At 56.6% G+C, this 16,529-nt stretch overlaps 7 protein-coding genes across 7 annotated transcripts; 4 read left to right on the forward strand and 3 right to left on the reverse strand.

Annotated features, from left to right (window-relative positions):
- Positions 1-848: 848 nt before the first annotated feature.
- Positions 849-2,981, forward strand: D7B24_007789 (uncharacterized protein; the record flags this gene model as incomplete). The annotated part of the gene is made up of 1 exon (XM_028641893.1): positions 849-2,981. One exon carries the CDS (start codon positions 849-851, stop codon positions 2,979-2,981), a length of 2,133 nt encoding a protein of 710 aa, XP_028494168.1.
- A 381-nt stretch (positions 2,982-3,362) lies between these two features.
- D7B24_007790 (uncharacterized protein) lies at positions 3,363-3,707 on the reverse strand (the record flags this gene model as incomplete). Its single annotated transcript, XM_028641894.1, has 1 exon — positions 3,363-3,707. The coding sequence occupies one exon, from the start codon at positions 3,705-3,707 to the stop codon at positions 3,363-3,365; it is 345 nt and encodes a 114-aa protein (XP_028494169.1).
- Positions 3,708-4,196: 489 nt separating this feature from the next.
- Positions 4,197-6,999, reverse strand: D7B24_007791 (uncharacterized protein; the record flags this gene model as incomplete). The annotated part of the gene is made up of 3 exons (XM_028641895.1): positions 4,197-5,014; positions 5,130-6,092; positions 6,219-6,999. The coding sequence occupies 3 exons, from the start codon at positions 6,997-6,999 to the stop codon at positions 4,197-4,199; spliced, it is 2,562 nt and encodes an 853-aa protein (XP_028494170.1).
- An 807-nt stretch (positions 7,000-7,806) lies between these two features.
- D7B24_007792 (uncharacterized protein) lies at positions 7,807-9,004 on the forward strand (the record flags this gene model as incomplete). Its single annotated transcript, XM_028641896.1, has 3 exons — positions 7,807-8,142; positions 8,208-8,898; positions 8,964-9,004. The coding sequence occupies 3 exons, from the start codon at positions 7,807-7,809 to the stop codon at positions 9,002-9,004; spliced, it is 1,068 nt and encodes a 355-aa protein (XP_028494171.1).
- A 226-nt stretch (positions 9,005-9,230) lies between these two features.
- On the reverse strand, positions 9,231-10,263 carry ILV6 (acetolactate synthase, regulatory subunit; the record flags this gene model as incomplete). The annotated part of the gene is made up of 2 exons (XM_028641897.1): positions 9,231-9,411; positions 9,500-10,263. The coding sequence occupies 2 exons, from the start codon at positions 10,261-10,263 to the stop codon at positions 9,231-9,233; spliced, it is 945 nt and encodes a 314-aa protein (XP_028494172.1).
- A 1,765-nt stretch (positions 10,264-12,028) lies between these two features.
- On the forward strand, positions 12,029-12,834 carry D7B24_007794 (uncharacterized protein; the record flags this gene model as incomplete). The annotated part of the gene is made up of 2 exons (XM_028641898.1): positions 12,029-12,386; positions 12,455-12,834. The coding sequence occupies 2 exons, from the start codon at positions 12,029-12,031 to the stop codon at positions 12,832-12,834; spliced, it is 738 nt and encodes a 245-aa protein (XP_028494173.1).
- An 894-nt stretch (positions 12,835-13,728) lies between these two features.
- D7B24_007795 (uncharacterized protein) lies at positions 13,729-15,866 on the forward strand (the record flags this gene model as incomplete). Its single annotated transcript, XM_028641899.1, has 8 exons — positions 13,729-13,927; positions 14,007-14,239; positions 14,453-14,474; positions 14,533-14,585; positions 14,642-14,806; positions 14,859-15,067; positions 15,120-15,593; positions 15,647-15,866. 8 exons carry the CDS (start codon positions 13,729-13,731, stop codon positions 15,864-15,866), a joined length of 1,575 nt encoding a protein of 524 aa, XP_028494174.1.
- Between the last annotated feature and the right edge of the window lie 663 nt (positions 15,867-16,529).

Here is a 16,529-nt window from a genome sequence, read left to right on the forward strand (position 1 = left end):
CATTAGATTTGGCAACCCCATACTCTGAATCCGCGTCGTGCCTCGACATGCCAAGCTCGAGGCCGAGAACATTGTGAACCGTCATTGCGGCTCTGCTTTTGGGTATCCATTTTGATGGGGTTCGTCGATCGCCCGGCACTCATTTCCTGGCCAACGGCCTCTTTTGTTTGGAAAATTGGCATGGGGACTCTGGTCACGTAGGCAAATAATGACTACTGCGTCGTCCCGACATCATAGAATCAGAGATGCTGCCGTACTGCGCATACGCGTTGCGAGAACTGCCTTCAGGATACCGGGCGGCGAGGTTTCACGTACACATGTCAAGGAGATGCAGCGTCTCGTCCCTCCACCTACGCCTGCCTGGTGTTTCCCAGTTCACCGTGCAGCAAGCAGAGTGAAAGCAAATAAAAGTTGTAGCCGAAATGGTTTGCCTCCAACCTCATCGATCGACGATCTCGGTAAAAAGGTTTGGAATATGACGGCCCCAGTGCTCCCGTTCCCCCAAGCTCAGCGTTTTACGGCGAGCGAGGCTTCCCGGGCTGGTCGTTCTTGGATCTGCCGATTGGATGATTGACATCATAAGTGATGGCTCCTTGGGGTGAAATCGAGATGCCGCAGAAATCAACTCTAACGCGCAGGCTAGAGGATCGCTGGGCACAGATCCGTGGTGAGAAGAAGGAGAGAAGAAAGGAAGCAGAAAAATTTCGAGGCTGCGATATGTACTCCAACGGCGGACCCGCAATCGTTGCTGACTAAACGCCCAATTTGTCTGCCTGCCGCCTGTCGTCCTGCCTGCCATGCGCTACCTGCATCAGTACTTTTTGGCCAGCCACCTGGGTGGGCCACAGATGTTCAGAGCTCCAGCAACTTCAACTGCTTTGACATCGACACCCATCTACCGTCTAGTCCTGCCGCGAGCCTGTCCTCTATCCATCAAGTTTACACCATACCCTCTCCCGACATCACCCAAAGGACATCTCCACTCAAACCCAAACCTCGCCGCCCCCCTCCCTGGGCAACCCGCCAAGATGGATGCCGCCACCATCGAGGAGACGAATCGCATGCGCGAGTCCCTGGGCCTGAAGCCTCTTCCTGTACCAGGCGCCGCACCCCCGTCGCCCAAGGAGCGCCGCGCAGGATCCGAAAGCGATGGAGAAGAAGAAGAGGAGGCCAGCACCATCGACACACGCCAGGCACAATCCTATGACAACTACAGGCAGATCCGCGAAGCCGAGGAAGCCAAGCGCAAACGCGAGGCGCGCGTCGCCGCCGCGAAGAAGGAGCGCGACAATGCCCAACGCCTAGCCACCCTCGAAGGCAAAGGTCTTGGCGAGGAGGACGATGCCGGTGACCTGGACGCCAAGGCCTGGCTCAAGGCGCAGAAGAAGCGACAGAAGACCATTGCCAAGACGCGCAAGTTTGAGGAGGAGCAGGCCGCGGCGGAGGCGGCAGCGGCGGCGGCGCTCGAGTACACATCAAAAGATCTCGCCGGAGTCAAAGTGGCACACGAACTGGACAGCTTCCTGGACGGCGATGACCAGATCTTGACACTGAAGGATACCACTATTGACCAGAACGAAGAGGAAGGCGACGAACTCGAGAACCTCGACCTCCGTGCGCAGGAAAAACTCAAGGAGAACCTCGACCTCAAGAAGAAGAGGCCGGCGTATGATGTGCATAATTTGGATGATTCGGAGGAGCGAGGGCTGCTGTCACAATACGACGAGGAAATCTATGGCAAAAAGTCAAAAAAGTTCACTCTCGACTCATCAGGTGCCATTGCTGAGCTCGCCGACATCCTCGATGGCCCCTCAAAGAAGAAGAAGGACGTACAGAACATTGATCTTGACGCTATGGAAGACGCTCCCAAGTCCGACTATCTTGACATTTCAGAGATCAAGGTCCGGAAACCCAAGAAGAAGAAGTCCAAGTCGACGCGCCAGAAGCCCGTCGATGAAGACGACATCATCCCAGAAGTGCCCGCGCCTGTCGAAGACGAGCAAATGGACATTGACTCGGGAGCACCAGTGCTGCCAAGGAAGCGAAAGGTCGTGGACGACTCTTTCGTGGACGACGAAGATCTCCAAGCCTCCCTCGCCATTCAGAGGAGAACGGCTCTGAAGAAAAGGAAGAGGACACGGCCCGAGGATATCGCCAGGGAACTCAATGAGCAGACTGAGCAGCCGGAAGAGGAAGACCAAGGAGGTGTTATTATTGATGAAATCTCAGAGTTCGTTTCTGGCTTGAAGAAACCAGACGAGGACGAGGACCGGAAGGCGCGCAAGTCGAAACAAGTTACTGAGCAATCTATCACCGCAATGCACGACGAGTCCGACGACGACGGGGATCTTCACATGGGCGACGCCTCACACGTCGATGCTTCGGACGCTAAGATAGAAGATCCCATTGACTACGCAGGCATCGATGAGGAGAGGACGATTGGTGCCGGCATGGGTTCTGCACTCACACTGCTGAGAGAGCGTGGCCTGGTTCAGGATGCACACGGCGCTGAGCTCAACGAGGAATTCCGTCGCAAGTCCGAATTCCTAGCCGCCAGGCGGCGGCTCGAAAGTGAGCAAGATGAAAGGACACGCGACCAGAGAGAGAAGGACCGAAAGAGCGGTCGCTGGGACCGCATGTCGATCCGCGACAGGGAGGAATACGCGCGCCAGCAAAACACGTACCGCGACCAGCAGCAGTCTCGCACTATCGATCAGCTCTTCAAGACTCAGTACAAGCCCGACGTCAAACTCAAGTACACCGACGAGTTTGGCCGGGCGCTGGACCAGAAGGAGGCTTTCAAGCACCTCAGCCACCAGTTCCACGGCAAGGGCAGCGGCAAGGGCAAGACCGACAAGCGACTCAAAAAGATCGAGGCCGAGAAGAAGCGCGAGTCGCAGAGCATACTCGACGCCAGCGAGAACGCGACCATGAGCTCATCCAGTAGCAAACGGAAGGAGGCCGGCGTGCGTTTGCAGTGATGCAGGATGTAACCCCCCTGGCTCATACAAAGGTGCAACACCCTCTTGATAATTAGTGGCCCTAATGACAATAATTCCCTGCTGACACCCAGGCGCAAATAGACGTGGTGAGTGGTATCGCGGCCGCGCACTTGCGCGGCCCCTCGTCACCATTACTACGGGAAGTGCTCTCACAGTTGCTCGTGCGGTGCTGTTACTAACGCGTGTACTGACCTGCTCTGATATGTTCGCTTTTCTCAAGCATCGAACTGTGTACTGATCTCTACCGGGCTCATGAAGCTGGCTACTGTGGGGGCCAGTGTTCCCCGACCTTGTGACTTGCCCAGTGGCTCATTTTTCAGCATCAGACTCTACGCCTCAGCCACTGCCTATCTGCTTGCGTCAGCATTGACCAGACTCACCTTCGCCTTCCTGCCCGGCACGGTTACTTTTGCGAATCATTACAGAGGCATTGTGATCATCGTACCGCGCCGAGGCGAAGCCCATCCAACCAGCCAGCGCCTCGTCCACCTGCACGATCAACTGGCCCATCAAGGTTGGCGACCCGGATCTCAGCTCCTGCCTGGACGTGTCTATAAGCTTCACTCTTGCGGCTTCGAAAGCCTGAACCCTTAGGTTGACGTACCCTGCCTGCTCCTGCAGCGCCGCAGCGCCTGCGCTCAGCGTGCGGTGCAGGCGTGACGTTCCGTGCTGCGGACGATATTCTGTCATTCCTGTCATTTCCATGTTGGTCTTGCTGTAGTGTCTTTTTTGTGATCTGAAGTATGGTACCCTTTTGTGTAGTCAGGTCTTCTAGGTTTTGCGACGAATACCGAACCTCTCCAAATACTGCCATCAGTGCGGTGCATCGGTTTTTGTATATCTGCACGAGCGTGAAAAATTGTATGAAGGTACAATAGCTCTGTTCGCTACAGTCGAAGACGTACGATAACATGTTTTTTGTATTGCGTCTGCTTTGTTTTGTCATTAGTGCTCGTTCAAGGGCCTGAGATACACCAAAGCTGTTGTTCCGCGTCTGTCTCGCAGATCACAAACGAGTTCCGTACATCGAGTAATGTCACTCAGTCTCCAGAACGCAACGCATCATTCTCGAGCTGGCAAAGATATCATCAATCGAAAGACCAAATGTCCGCTTTCAATTCTATTTCAGTTGGAAGGATGACAAGAACGCCGCGCCAAGTAAATCCCAAAACTCCAGTTCCGTTCCCATGCCTCTCAAAGGCTGATATGTGCACCAATGCCTCTGCCCGTGTACCACACCGTCTCCCGCCAGTTGCCTATCCTCACCGTCACGTTCGCCTTGGCATCTAGCTTCAGCACGCCCCCCAGTGCCTTCTTGACGGCGTCGTAGCCAATAGAGCCGACAGACCACTGTACCGGCAGCTTTGGCGTTTTGGTCGCCCCTGGCGTGACGGCGAAGGGCAAGTCGTAGTCGATACGGCCCACAGGCTCTGTATGGTTGTAGTAGGCTGTCGCGTTGACCGCGTCTATGTAGAGCGTGTTGTAATGCAGTGGGGAGACGAGCGTGAAAGTAGCCGTGGAGGAGATGACGTGGAAAACGGCATCCCGGATAAAGTGACCCTCCTCGCCATCTTCGCTGGGAAGATCAAGCTTCGGCGCAGGGATGCTGATGTTGAGGTGCGAGAGTGCCTCACCGATGAGGGGCACGGCGGGGATGCTGTCGCGGTGGGTCTGCACGTCCAGGGTCACGTTATAGCCGGACAGGTACTGCGACAGGAGCTCGGCCCCAATCTTCTTGCCTTTCCCGCCAGCCACGTTGGCATCCCATCGGGCAGTAACGCGGATATTGGTGTTGTTGCCTCTTGTGAGGTTCAGGTTCTCTGCCGTGGCGCTGCCAAGGACGGAGCCGTTCTTCGCAATGTGTATGTTGACGTAAGGTATGTATGCGGCATAGGGAGTGGGATTCGTCATGTTGATCATGGCTTCAATGTCAACGGATGACGACGAGGTGCCGAGGATTTTTATCTCGCCGACCTGCGGGCTGAGGCCGCCGAGTGTGTCGCCGGGAAGATCTGGCAGACGGTCAGCCCGAGTCGATAGACTGTCGACGCAGTTGATCGGCAGATGCTGGCAACAAGGAGAATCGACAGTCTGGTGGAGACGAACAGCATTAAAACGAGTACGGACGTTTTACTGGAACACTGCCCTCGGCAGGAACATCCCTGAGGATCACCTTGCCCAAGGCAGTCTTGATCTGGACATCGACCTTAGCGTACACGTCGAGCATGACGTCCTCGCCCCCGAAGAAAAGCTTAGCCATGACGTCTGAGAAGACATCGCCATCAGTAATGTTGAGCGGAACCTCCTCCACGCGAGATTGGATCTTCAGCAGGGGGTCGTGTTCGTCTTCATCCTTGACTCTAGTCGAGTTGGCATGGTTCCAACGGTCGAGGTTCAGCACGCCCATCTTGTCACCTTTGTACAAGACGTCTGCCGTTGCGCGGAGGTTCGTGACGTTGATACCAAAGTTCATCTCTTCGGGAAGCGCAGCGAGAACCAAGATGGTACCGGAGACCTTGGGGCTGCCGTCAGGGTCGTCAGGGTCGGCCATGGGGCTGGGTAGTTTAAAGTTGACATCCGTGAGAGAAAAGCTTCGAATGACTTCACCCATGCCTTGGCTGGGGAACGGAACCGGCACAACAATCTTTGAGAGTATATCGCCAATCCAGGCAGGCGTCTTGGATTCCGGCAGCTTCTGTCCTCGTACGTAGACGGTGGGAGGGTCGCCGTTGAGATATTTGGTGATGAAGTCATCCATGGGGGATGAATCGGAGCCAGGGCAAGGTGATGTGAACTCGGTAGGGAGCTCCCGGATGAGCCCTTGGGCGTCAACAACGATGTCGGCCCTGGGCTTCACGGTGAGATGTCCAGTAATGACATCGGCAATGACAATACGATCGTCCGTGCCATTGCAACTGGGAACAAGGACTTGGAAACCAAGTTCAGGAACCTCCATGCTGACGGGGAAGTCGTTGTGCGCCGTAACAGAGATATCAGCTCCGACGGCTCCCCTTCCGTCACCGGGTGTTTTGATGTCGTGAAAGCTGACACGGGTGATGTTATACTCGGGCATGCTAGGTATCTCGCCCCCTATGACGACGTCAGTAAGGGGGTCTCGGGATTGGAGGTGCAACACGGAAAGAAAAACATGAATCTATTTCAAGAAAGCCTTCTCTCCAAAATACAGAGATGCAAAGGAACGGTAAAGTGATTGACCTTCAAAGACCATCGTCTCGACGATGGGGTGAGTTCCCAAGGGAATGATGCCCGACTTCAGATGAATTTTGGCCTTGCCCAGCACCTTCAGTTTGTCGAGCTTGCCCTCCAACCAGTTATTCGCAATAGTGCGATAAGCCTCTGCATCTCCAGGCGCAAGGTCGGCAATGAAGTCGATGGCGGTCGTGTGGCCATCGACAATGTTGATGACAAGAGGCGGCACGACGGCCGATCCCAGCAGGGTGCCTTCGTACTCGGGTAAGTAAACATTGACCTTGGTCTCGTCCGTTCCCAGCTTGCGCACGACCCAGGTGGCGAAACGCCCGAGGCGCCTCGACGAGTCGTCCTTGACCCTAGAGCCATCGAGGCGAAAGTTCGCCTGGATACGAGCCTTGACGCCGTCCGACGTAATGGATTCGAGAGACAGGTTGGTGGGTTCGAGGACAGCGGCTTCCTTGGCGTATTCCTCAACGGCAGCGGGTAGGAAGAAGGCCAGAAGCAGAACGACGCCAGCAACGATTACGAGCATCAGAATTGCGACGATGGATGGCCACGGCATGAACCGTACTGTCTTCTTCTTCTTCTTGGAATCTGTAGAGTCGCGTGAAGCGACAGAGACGGCGTCACGGTCGATGGGCTCGTCCTGGTCGCCATCGTATCTAGGTGTGGCGGTGGAGCTGGAGAGCAAGGGCGCAGACTCAGAATTGTCGTCTTCAGCTTCCGGGGATGCTCTCGCTTTGCCCTTTGGGCTGAGGAGAGGTGACCTCTCGGAGTCGGACATGATCGCGTTGGTCAGGTTCGCTTGTGTATGTATGGTGTAATGATGTGGATTGCGTGGAGGTGGGGTTAAGGGGAGTTATCGCGAAAGCTTCACCATGGCACAGAGGTATGGGTTTGAAAATCTCGCCACTGGGAAATATATGTTGTGAGTGAACTGTCCATTCGAAGCAGGTACAGAGACGAAGGCGACAATCAGGATGGGCAAACTGACCTGGAATGGGGGGAGTTGGCGGTTGATGATGATGTCAAGCCCAGGGGGGTTCGTCAGCGCTGCGCAGCCTCCTGGAACAAGGCGCAGTACGCAACAGCTATTGGTGGAGGGAGCGTGTGGGGGCCCGATTCCCCTGGCATGATGCGCACGTGCCCACCCAGCACCGGGAACCGGAACCATTCCGGATGGGGTTAGGTGCTTGACGAACAGCGCCAACTCCGCTATCGGCTCCATCTCGTGAATCACTCGAGAGCTTGAGCTTCGGCCCAATCGATAGCCTCTCAAACCAAGTTTGTCATGTTTTCGGTGTAAAGCGGTGAGCGTGCCTTCAGGTTTACCATCGTGACTCAATATCAACTGTCTACTCTTCCATCTTATCCGTGAGTCAAGTTCATCACAGCCTTGAGTCACGCATTGGCAGCTCAAGTCGCTATAAACACTTTGGATTGGCTCTCGGGACTCGCCAATTGACTGACAATCATCCACTCCGAAGGCTCCTACCTACCTCAGTCAACCTTATCTCGGAAGGCGCTCAACAACTTCACTTTCACTCGTCCACAGCTCCACCGCACTCAGCTCAACCACCACCCAGACATCATGAGGCAATCAGCACTCCGCGCTGTGCGAACAGCCTTTAACAGCTCTCAGGCCCGAGCCTGTTCCCAGGCCACCTCGACCCCTCGCCATCTCATGTCCATTAGCGACCTCACGCCTGCCGAGTTTGCTACTCTCGTTCGTAATGCTGCCGCTCACAAGAAGGCCGTCAAGGCCACTGGCGAGGCGCCCAAGTCTCTGGCCGGCGGTCTCACGGGAAAGACGGTCGCCATGATGTTCAGCAAGAGGAGCACGAGGACCCGCGTCTCCACAGAGGCTGCCGTGGCTATGATGGGCGGTCACCCCATGTTCTTGGGCAGCAACGATATTCAGCTCGGTGTACGTTTTCAATTGGTAGTGACATGTCAAGGCCCCCGTCGACTGACATGAGAGCATAACAAAAGGTCAACGAGTCCCTGTACGACACATCCAAGGTCATCTCGTCCATGACCTCGTGCATGGTCGCCCGTGTCGGCCCGCACTCCGACGTCGCCGACTTGGCCAAGGACTCGAGCGTCCCCGTCATTAACGCCCTGTCCGACGACTTTCATCCGCTGCAGATCATCGCCGACTTCACCACGCTGCACGAGACCTTCCCGGCCGCCGCCTCGGCCGACAAGGCCAGCCTCGGCCTCGAGGGCCTCAAGGTCGCCTGGATCGGCGACTCCAACAACGTCCTGTTCGATCTCGCCATTGGCTGCGTCAAGATGGGCGTCGATATTTCTGTCGCCTCGCCCGCCGGCTACGGTATCCCCAACGTCATGAAGCAGCTCATTCACGCGTCCGCCGACGGCGTCGCCTCCCCCGGCAAGCTGACCGAGACGACGGTCCCCGAGGAGGCCATCAAGGGTGCCGACGTCCTCGTCACCGACACGTGGGTGTCCATGGGCCAGGAGCAGGAGGCGCAGAAGAGGCTCAAGGCCTTTGCCGGGTACCAGATCACCAATGATCTCGCCAAGCGCGGCGGCGCCAAGGACCACTGGAAGTTCATGCACTGCCTGCCCCGCCACCCGGAGGAGGTGGCCGACGAGGTCTTCTACAGCCCGAGGTCGCTCGTCTTCCCCGAGGCCGAAAACCGCCTGTGGGCAGCTGTTGGTGAGTCTCGAAGACTCCCTTTATCGTGTCATCATGGGTTCAGACCGCTGACTTGTTTTTCCAAGCTGCCCTCGAGGGTTTCGTCGTGCAGAAGGGTAAGATCTAAGGGAGCATGTAGCAAAAGTGGCGAAGCACGTAGGCGCAAGGATTACAAAAGAGTCACGGAGCGAATGCCATCCAGGCGAATGGCATGCAAGGCGAATGGCATGCAGGTGAATGCCGCACAAGGCGTCTCGATATACCAGATAAAAATTGGATCACAATTGAAAAGACATTGCTTAGTGTACCTCTTTGACCAACGCCGAGTCCATTTGATCGTTCTACAGTCCCAATTAACCGGGGGGCAGCTGGCTGGCATCGACAACCTCGTCCGCCTCCTTGATAAGAGCGTCGTCTTGGCTGTTCTGCAGGGGGGAACGGGGCAGGGCCATGAGACCGGTGCGGGCCGACTCGAGGATACCAAAGGGGCCGACAAGCTTGAGGAAGGAGTCAATCCTGGATTGTTTCGCGGAACTGTTCCATCACATGTCAGCATGCAAACAACACGTGCCACGGGCGGGCGGATGCGAGACGGGGAGAAAGGGGGGGGGGGGACACGTACACTTCGACAATGCAGCTGTTGGTGCTGATATCAAGAACCTTGCCGCCGAACTGGTGGGTGAAGTAGGTGATGGTCTTCAGGTGCTCGTGCTTGTGGCGAAGGGCCTCGCTGAGGGCCAGCTTGCTGGGGTGGAAGTCCTTGGCGGTCTGCTCGAGGGAGACGTCGTGGCCGTCCTCGTACTCAGAGTCGCCGGCGGTCATCTCGCGGTGGTGGGCGAGGAGCTCCTCGAAGTACTCGGGGCCGAGAATGTTGATCTTGGCGAGCACCAGCTCCCTCTGGACGAGAGCGGCGTTGGTGTAGTCGAGCACGGCCCAGACGGGGACAAGGTCCTCCAGCTGGCGGCGCGCCTGCTCAACGACGCCGTCCTGGCCGGTCAGGACAATGGTCATGCGCGACAGGTCCTCAACCTCGGTGCTGCAGACGACGAGCGAGTCAATGTTGAAGCCGCGGGCGGCGAGAATACCGGAGACGCGGGACAGAACACCAGGCTCGTTCTGGACGAGACAGTTGAGGATGTGACGCTTGGGCGGGGCCATCGACGGGGTGGGCGTCTCGTAGAGGATGTTGGAGACGGCAGCCTGCGCGGACCAGGCGGGCGTCTGGTCGACGGGAAGGGGGGAGGAGCGACGGCGGATGGCCTTGTAGGCGAGAGCCGAGGTCGAGCTGGAGGAGCTCCAGCGCTGGGAGGTGAGCGATGTCGCAGTCGGGGCGGCCTGCAGTCGGGCGGCGAGCCGCATGGGCGCGGCGAGGCAGCGAGACGCCATTTCTGATCAATTGCGAGAACAAAGGGGCTCTCTGACCAGGAAGACAAGGCTCGGTGCCTTGGGTGTTGTGGTGGATGGGATGGAGAGGAAGGATCTGTGGTGGTGCTTTTGGGTAGTTGGGAAAAATTGGGGGACATTCAGTCAGTCACTGGAGTCACAGACCTCCGATTGCCGGTCGCTGGATTGGCCTGGAATTGGGGCTTGTTGAGTGGGTGCAGGGGAAGGTGCGTGCACGGCTCACCTGCGGCTTTGACCGAACTGTGGATCGGTGGGGTTTCGGTGAGCGACTGACCGGAAGTGAGGCATCGGGTGGGTTGGCTCGCCCTTCAGAGCCCTTCATAAGCTTAGGTTCTCACAAGGCTAATATGAGGGCGGGTCCCAGATATTCTATCAAGAGGAGGTTAGCCGTTGCGTTTTGATCATCTTCTTCAGTTATACTTCGCAGCGTTAGCTGGACATCAAGCAGGATTCTAATGAGATCAAACACAGGATTAAAACCTGAAACGGTTCCGTGTTTGTAATGTGGAAGCACGAGCAAATCGAGTGATTCTGCTGTATATGCTTTCATTCTACATTCATATTTCAATTAGATTCCGACAGACACGAGGAACGGCATTGGTTTTCCCACATTCTATTGTCTCTCGTGTTATTAATTGAACTACGCTAGGCAGCGTACACGTCATGAGGTTGAGTACGCCATTGATATCATATCTTCGTCGTCTCTATTCTTAGTTCCTAATACATAAATAGACTGCCACTGAAGCTGAAGCCCCGACGTTCAATATTGGTTCTTTCCCTGTTTGCAGTGCACTAGTGTTGTTTGGCGTCATGACTCGAGTTTTGCTTTACAAAATCACTGCGAGAAGTGTAGAACGCTTAGAGTCTCCGCAGGCATGGCGTTCGGAGTTAAAATTGAGCAGCCACGCCCCAGACCCCTTCAGGAGTATGGAACTCCATAGCACATACGTGATCCCCGGAAATCTGTCTGACAAACGGCGTGCACTGTCATGTAGAGTCACTCATGTCGGCGGTTCGCTAGACATCCTTCAACCATGGATGGCAGATCGGAGGACCGACAGCCGGCACTTATACGCCCTTTCCTTAAGCCCGAGCTGCACGGCATAAGCCGCTTCTATCTTCGGCATAGGCATTCCATGCATGACCGCGGGGATGCATATTTCCCCGCGGGGTGTCCGCACAGGCTGGTAGGTAGCTGCTGGATAGAGAAGCGGCAGGAAGCGTTCCGGTCGCGACATGTTGCGCGACCTGTCTTGTGGTGCTGTGTCAATATCTTTATATGAATAGCATAGATTGACGCTGTCGGCCTCCAGCATTCTCATTGTTTCAAACATGAATGCCGGTGCCAAGCAGTGGGCAGAAATGGAATTGCGGATGATCGAGGTCCGTAGCTGCTTTGCTGGATCCAATGAACGTTGAGCCGTCTCTATTACCGATGCTCAGTCAAACCTGCTTGCAGGTCTCACAGATGACAGAAGCTTAGAAGATGCGGAATTCAGTTGGTCTAAGTGGTTCAGCCTGCGAACAGAGACATGAAGCCGTGATTTTGCATCATGTCACGATGGTTGCCACCAACGGATCCAGTGTCGATCACTTTGAATCATCGTCGTCTGTAGAAGAAAAATGGTAGCGTTGATCAGTATAAATAAGACGTCGATCAACCGTCCAGACATGGATTACTGCTCAGAGATCGTCACCAACTGCTTTCTGCTACATCAGTATCCTGTTCGTCTTTACACTCTTCATCATGCGGTCCTTCAGTGCCCTCCTCGGCCTCGCAGCCTGCCTGCCTGAGCTCGTCTCCGCCCACGGCTTCGTTCGCGGCATCAGGGCTGGCGGCGTCTGGACTGCTGGTTCGGACCCCGTGTGGTTCTATAGCCCTGCAGGCCAAGGCCCGGTCACCGCTGGCTGGGACTCTCGCAACCAGGACAATGGATTTGTCGAGCCTGCTGCGTTCGGCACCAATGACATTGCATGCCACAAGAGTGCCACTGCTGGCAAGAACTTTGTGAATGTCAACGCTGGCCAGACCATTGAGATTTACTGGAACACCTGGCCCGACTCGCACAAGGGCCCCATCATCGACTACATTGCTCCCTACAACGGTAAGCCATCTCTCCCACCCTCAACAACCCGTTGGTACAAGTTCACGTCTAATCCATGACGCAATCAGGTGAGACCACTGCCGGCGGCCTGAGGTGGTCCAAGTTCGCCCAGAAGAGCATCGTCAGCGGCCAGACCTGGGTCACCGACAGCCTCATCGCCAACAACTTTACGACGACGACGACGATTCCCCGCAACCTGGCGCCGGGCAACTACGTCCTGCGCCACGAGATCATCGCCCTGCACGGCGCCGGTAACGACAACGGCGCCCAGAACTACCCCCAGTGCCTCAACCTCAAGGTCAGCGGCAGCGGCACCGTCCGTCCCACCAACGGAGTGGCCGGCACCAGCCTCTACACCCGCAACCAGCCCGGAATCATCTTCAACCTGTACACTTCGTACACGAGCTACCCCTACCCCGGCCCTGCTCTCTGGACGGCCGCCAACTGAGGTGCGCCTTGGCAGTCTGCGGCTGACCTGGTGAAGGGGCCCGAAATCTTCGTCTGACACTCGGCACTGTTGGCGATGTTGAGACAAGCTTGTGTTCTTCCGCTGCTCCACTGTCCATGCAGTATTGAGACGTCGTAGTGATGTAGTCGGGGTGGAGAGTACAGCAAGGCAATGCAGGTATGATGTGGGGGTGACGATCCTGACGGATTCAAAGTCCGCATGGAGCCCATGGAGCCATGGGGCCACGGCACAGGATAGATCCTGTCATCGGAGTAGCATACAGAATACGCTCGTTACAAGAACAATAAATACAGTTGCGTATCAATTGGAACTGATAATAAGGTTGGAGCTAAGGTACCTCAATGCAATGTAACTGACCCTCTGGAAAGAGTTGCCAGGGCCACTGCTGGGATGGAGCAGAAGACCTTAGTCATCCTCTCGATACCCTGCCAATGTCATGGCTTTCAAGAGAGGGATCGATAGGAAAAGCAACGATTGTTCAATGCCAGGCTGTGTCTTTTCCACAGCTGTCAATACACTCGGTTATTTTCATTGGGGGGTACGGTCTAGCCCAACGCCCAGAACGGCGACCGGCCACAGTGGAGCCTCCCCTGGAAGCAGGACTAGCGCCTTCTGGGGGCAGCTCACGGGCCATGCAGGCGTGGACGTGGACGTGGACGTGGGCGTAAGCGTGAGTGTGGCCGCCCAAGGCTCCACCTTCCTCGAAATCCATCTCGGCCTGGGAAGCTTCGTAAAACGCTTTTTCTGCGACTACCTCACCCGTTGCGCGAACTGCCACGTCAGGCTGCCGAGGTTCGACAAACCGACCATTCCCAGGCCCCAGCCACGAAACAACACCCTCGCATACAGCAGACCAGTTCGAAGTCCATCATCATGGATGACTCGGAACGACGATCTGTCAAGCGTTCGCGCTTCGACCAAACCGAGCCGGAGCCGAAGAAGGCCTCCCGATTCGACCGCCGCTCGCGTTCTCCCCCCAGCAAGCGCTCCGAACCGCCCAGAGATCGCAGTCCCATCGGAAACGATACGTCTGAGCCGAAGAAGGCCCCGGCCGATGCTGCCGCCGCCGCAGGTACGTGATCGACTCCCGTCGCTATCCTCAAACACGTTTCAATGCAACGTAGATCACTGACTTCTGCCCCCCTCCACAGCCGCCGCCGCCGCACGCATCAATGCTCAACTCCAGGCTAAAAAGGGCATCCAGCATGTTGACGTCCCACCGATCCTGTCGACCAGCGAGACGGCAAAGGGAGGCTCTGGCTCTCCCCCGGCGGACAACATCAACGGGGAGATGTACGTCGCTGATGGCGACTACATCAAGGACATCGAAGTCAATGACCTGCGCAACCGTTACCTCTTGACCAAGGGGTCTACACAGAAGATGGTAAATAATCCTTTTTGAGCCAACACTGATCCCCCCCCCAAGCTAGTCGCAACTTGCCTGCGCGCGCAAGCTTCCCGCTTTTTTGCGTCCTCCCCCCCCTTTCTTCTCCCCTCTCCATCTCATTATTTTTGTGTAGAGGTCTAGCTGCTTACTGGGCCTCCGTAGCTCGCACAGCATCCCCCGCTTTGGCACCTGCTGACTCCCGCTGCCTAGATTAAAGAAGAGACCGGTGCTGGTACGAGACACCTCCCACTCTGTTCACCGTTTGAGAGCTCGCATGTTGACCCTGCAAGATGTTACTACCCGAGGCAGCTTCTATCCCGACAAGGCGATGGCCACGCCCGCAGTGAGTTTCCTCTCGACTCGTCACGCATGAGAAACTCTTGACTGACGAGTGGCCAGAACCCGCCGCTCTACCTTCACATCACAAGCACCTCGAAGCAAGGTCTCGAACAGGCCGTAGCCAAGATCGAGGAGATGATGACTCAGGAGCTCCCCCAGCTTGTCGACGAACGTCGGTTCCGGCGCCGTGACCAGGAGCAGGTGGAGCGCGACGAGTACGGACGCGTAGGTTGCTGACGAGGAGAGGCAGAAAGCTCCGGCTAACTTTTTTTTCCAGCGTAAATGGCCTGAGGAGAAGATCCCCATCGATCTGGACCCTGTTCCGGGATTCAATCTGCGTGCTCAGGTCGTCGGACACGGCGGTGCGTACGTCAAGCACATTCAGACTGAGACCCAATGTCGAGTGCAGATCAAGGGCCGCGGCTCTGGCTACTATGAAGCCTCCACCAACAAGGAGAGCGAGGAGGACATGTACCTCCATGTGGCGTAGGTTGACTCAGCACGCAGCAAAGACGCTTTCTTTACTGACTTGACACAGGGGACCCGATCCTGCGATGGTGGCAAAGGGCAAGGAACTGTGCGAGGACTTGATCGCCAATGTCAAGGAGCAGTACGAGGAGTTTAAGAACCGGCCCCCTCGCAGTTACGGCGGTGGCGGTGGCGGCTATGGCGGTGATCGTGGGTATGGTGGCCGAGACCACGGCGATCGTCACCACGGCGGCGACCGCAACCATGGAGACCGCTACGGTGATCGTGGGTACGGCAACCGCTCCAACGACCATTCTCACGGCTCTGGCGGAGGCTACGGTGGCCAGCAGGGCTCTCAAGGCAACGCCTACCAGGGCTACGGCGGCTACGGAGCGGGACAGGGCGCTGCGCAATCCGCCAGCCCAGCCCCTGGCGCCACGAATAGCCCAGCGGCCGGCGCCGCCTCTGCCGCTGACTATGCAGCCCAGTACGCCCAGTACTACGGCGGCCAGGATCCCTACGCCGCCTATGGCGGCTATGCTGCGTACGTACAGTCTCCCCCCTCTCTCCGATGATCCGGCTTCTGACAGAAGACAGTTACGTCCAAATGTACCAGCAGTACTATGGCGCCCAGCAACAAGCGACGGGTTCGCCAGCGCCCCCGGGAACTGGCGCATCTGGGTCACCTCCACCGCCTCCGAGCGAGGCAGCTCCTCCCCCACCCCCACCTCCGAGCGCGGCGCCCCCGCCCCCTCCCCCTTCCGGGCCTCCCGGGACAGGAAGCTACGGAGCGGTGCCTCCTCCACCTGGCCTTTGAAGATGATGGCGATGGTGATAACTTTCCTTGGTTTGGAAGTCAGAGGCAAGAGACTGAAGGATGGATCTCAATGACAGTTTTGACGCCACAGTCGCGCTGGCGATCCAGGGGCGAACGGCACCTGTCCGTGTTTTCGTGGGCCGTCGTAATGAAGGTGTGTTTCTACGTTTGTGGAAACCTTAATTTGTTCAATCAACAGTGTCTGTCATGGTGTCTTACCCGGCGAGTGTCTGTTCGGACGCCATTGTCGAGGATGACCTCTCTGCTGCGCATCATTCACTTGCGTTTGTGAGACCTGATGACACGGAGTAGCTTCACGATTGGGAGACGGCGTACTTGTGCTTTGGATGGAAGAGCGCTTCCATGTCGAATGGGATGAACTAGTTTTGACCGTCGGATGGATGAAATTCTGCGGACATGCTTTAGCAAGTTTCACAAGTCACGGATCAATGGCGAGGGTGAGGGCTCTCCAGCGGAATGATACCCTGGCCCTGGCCCCTCCAAGCTAGCTTGACTCTGGCTGTCCGATGTCGTATGGCGGTAGGCTCTATGGCCCAGTCCGGTGCACAAGCGTGCCCTGCGATGTCGTACCAGAACTTTGTTCATGATTCATAGCTCTGCTGCCTGTCACATACGACCAAAGGATGTATGGCTGGCGAAAGA

This window comes from Verticillium nonalfalfae (assembly GCF_003724135.2).
Source record: "Verticillium nonalfalfae strain VnAa140/NRRL 66861 chromosome Unknown scaffold_65, whole genome shotgun sequence".
Taxonomy (NCBI): domain Eukaryota; kingdom Fungi; phylum Ascomycota; class Sordariomycetes; order Glomerellales; family Plectosphaerellaceae; genus Verticillium; species Verticillium nonalfalfae.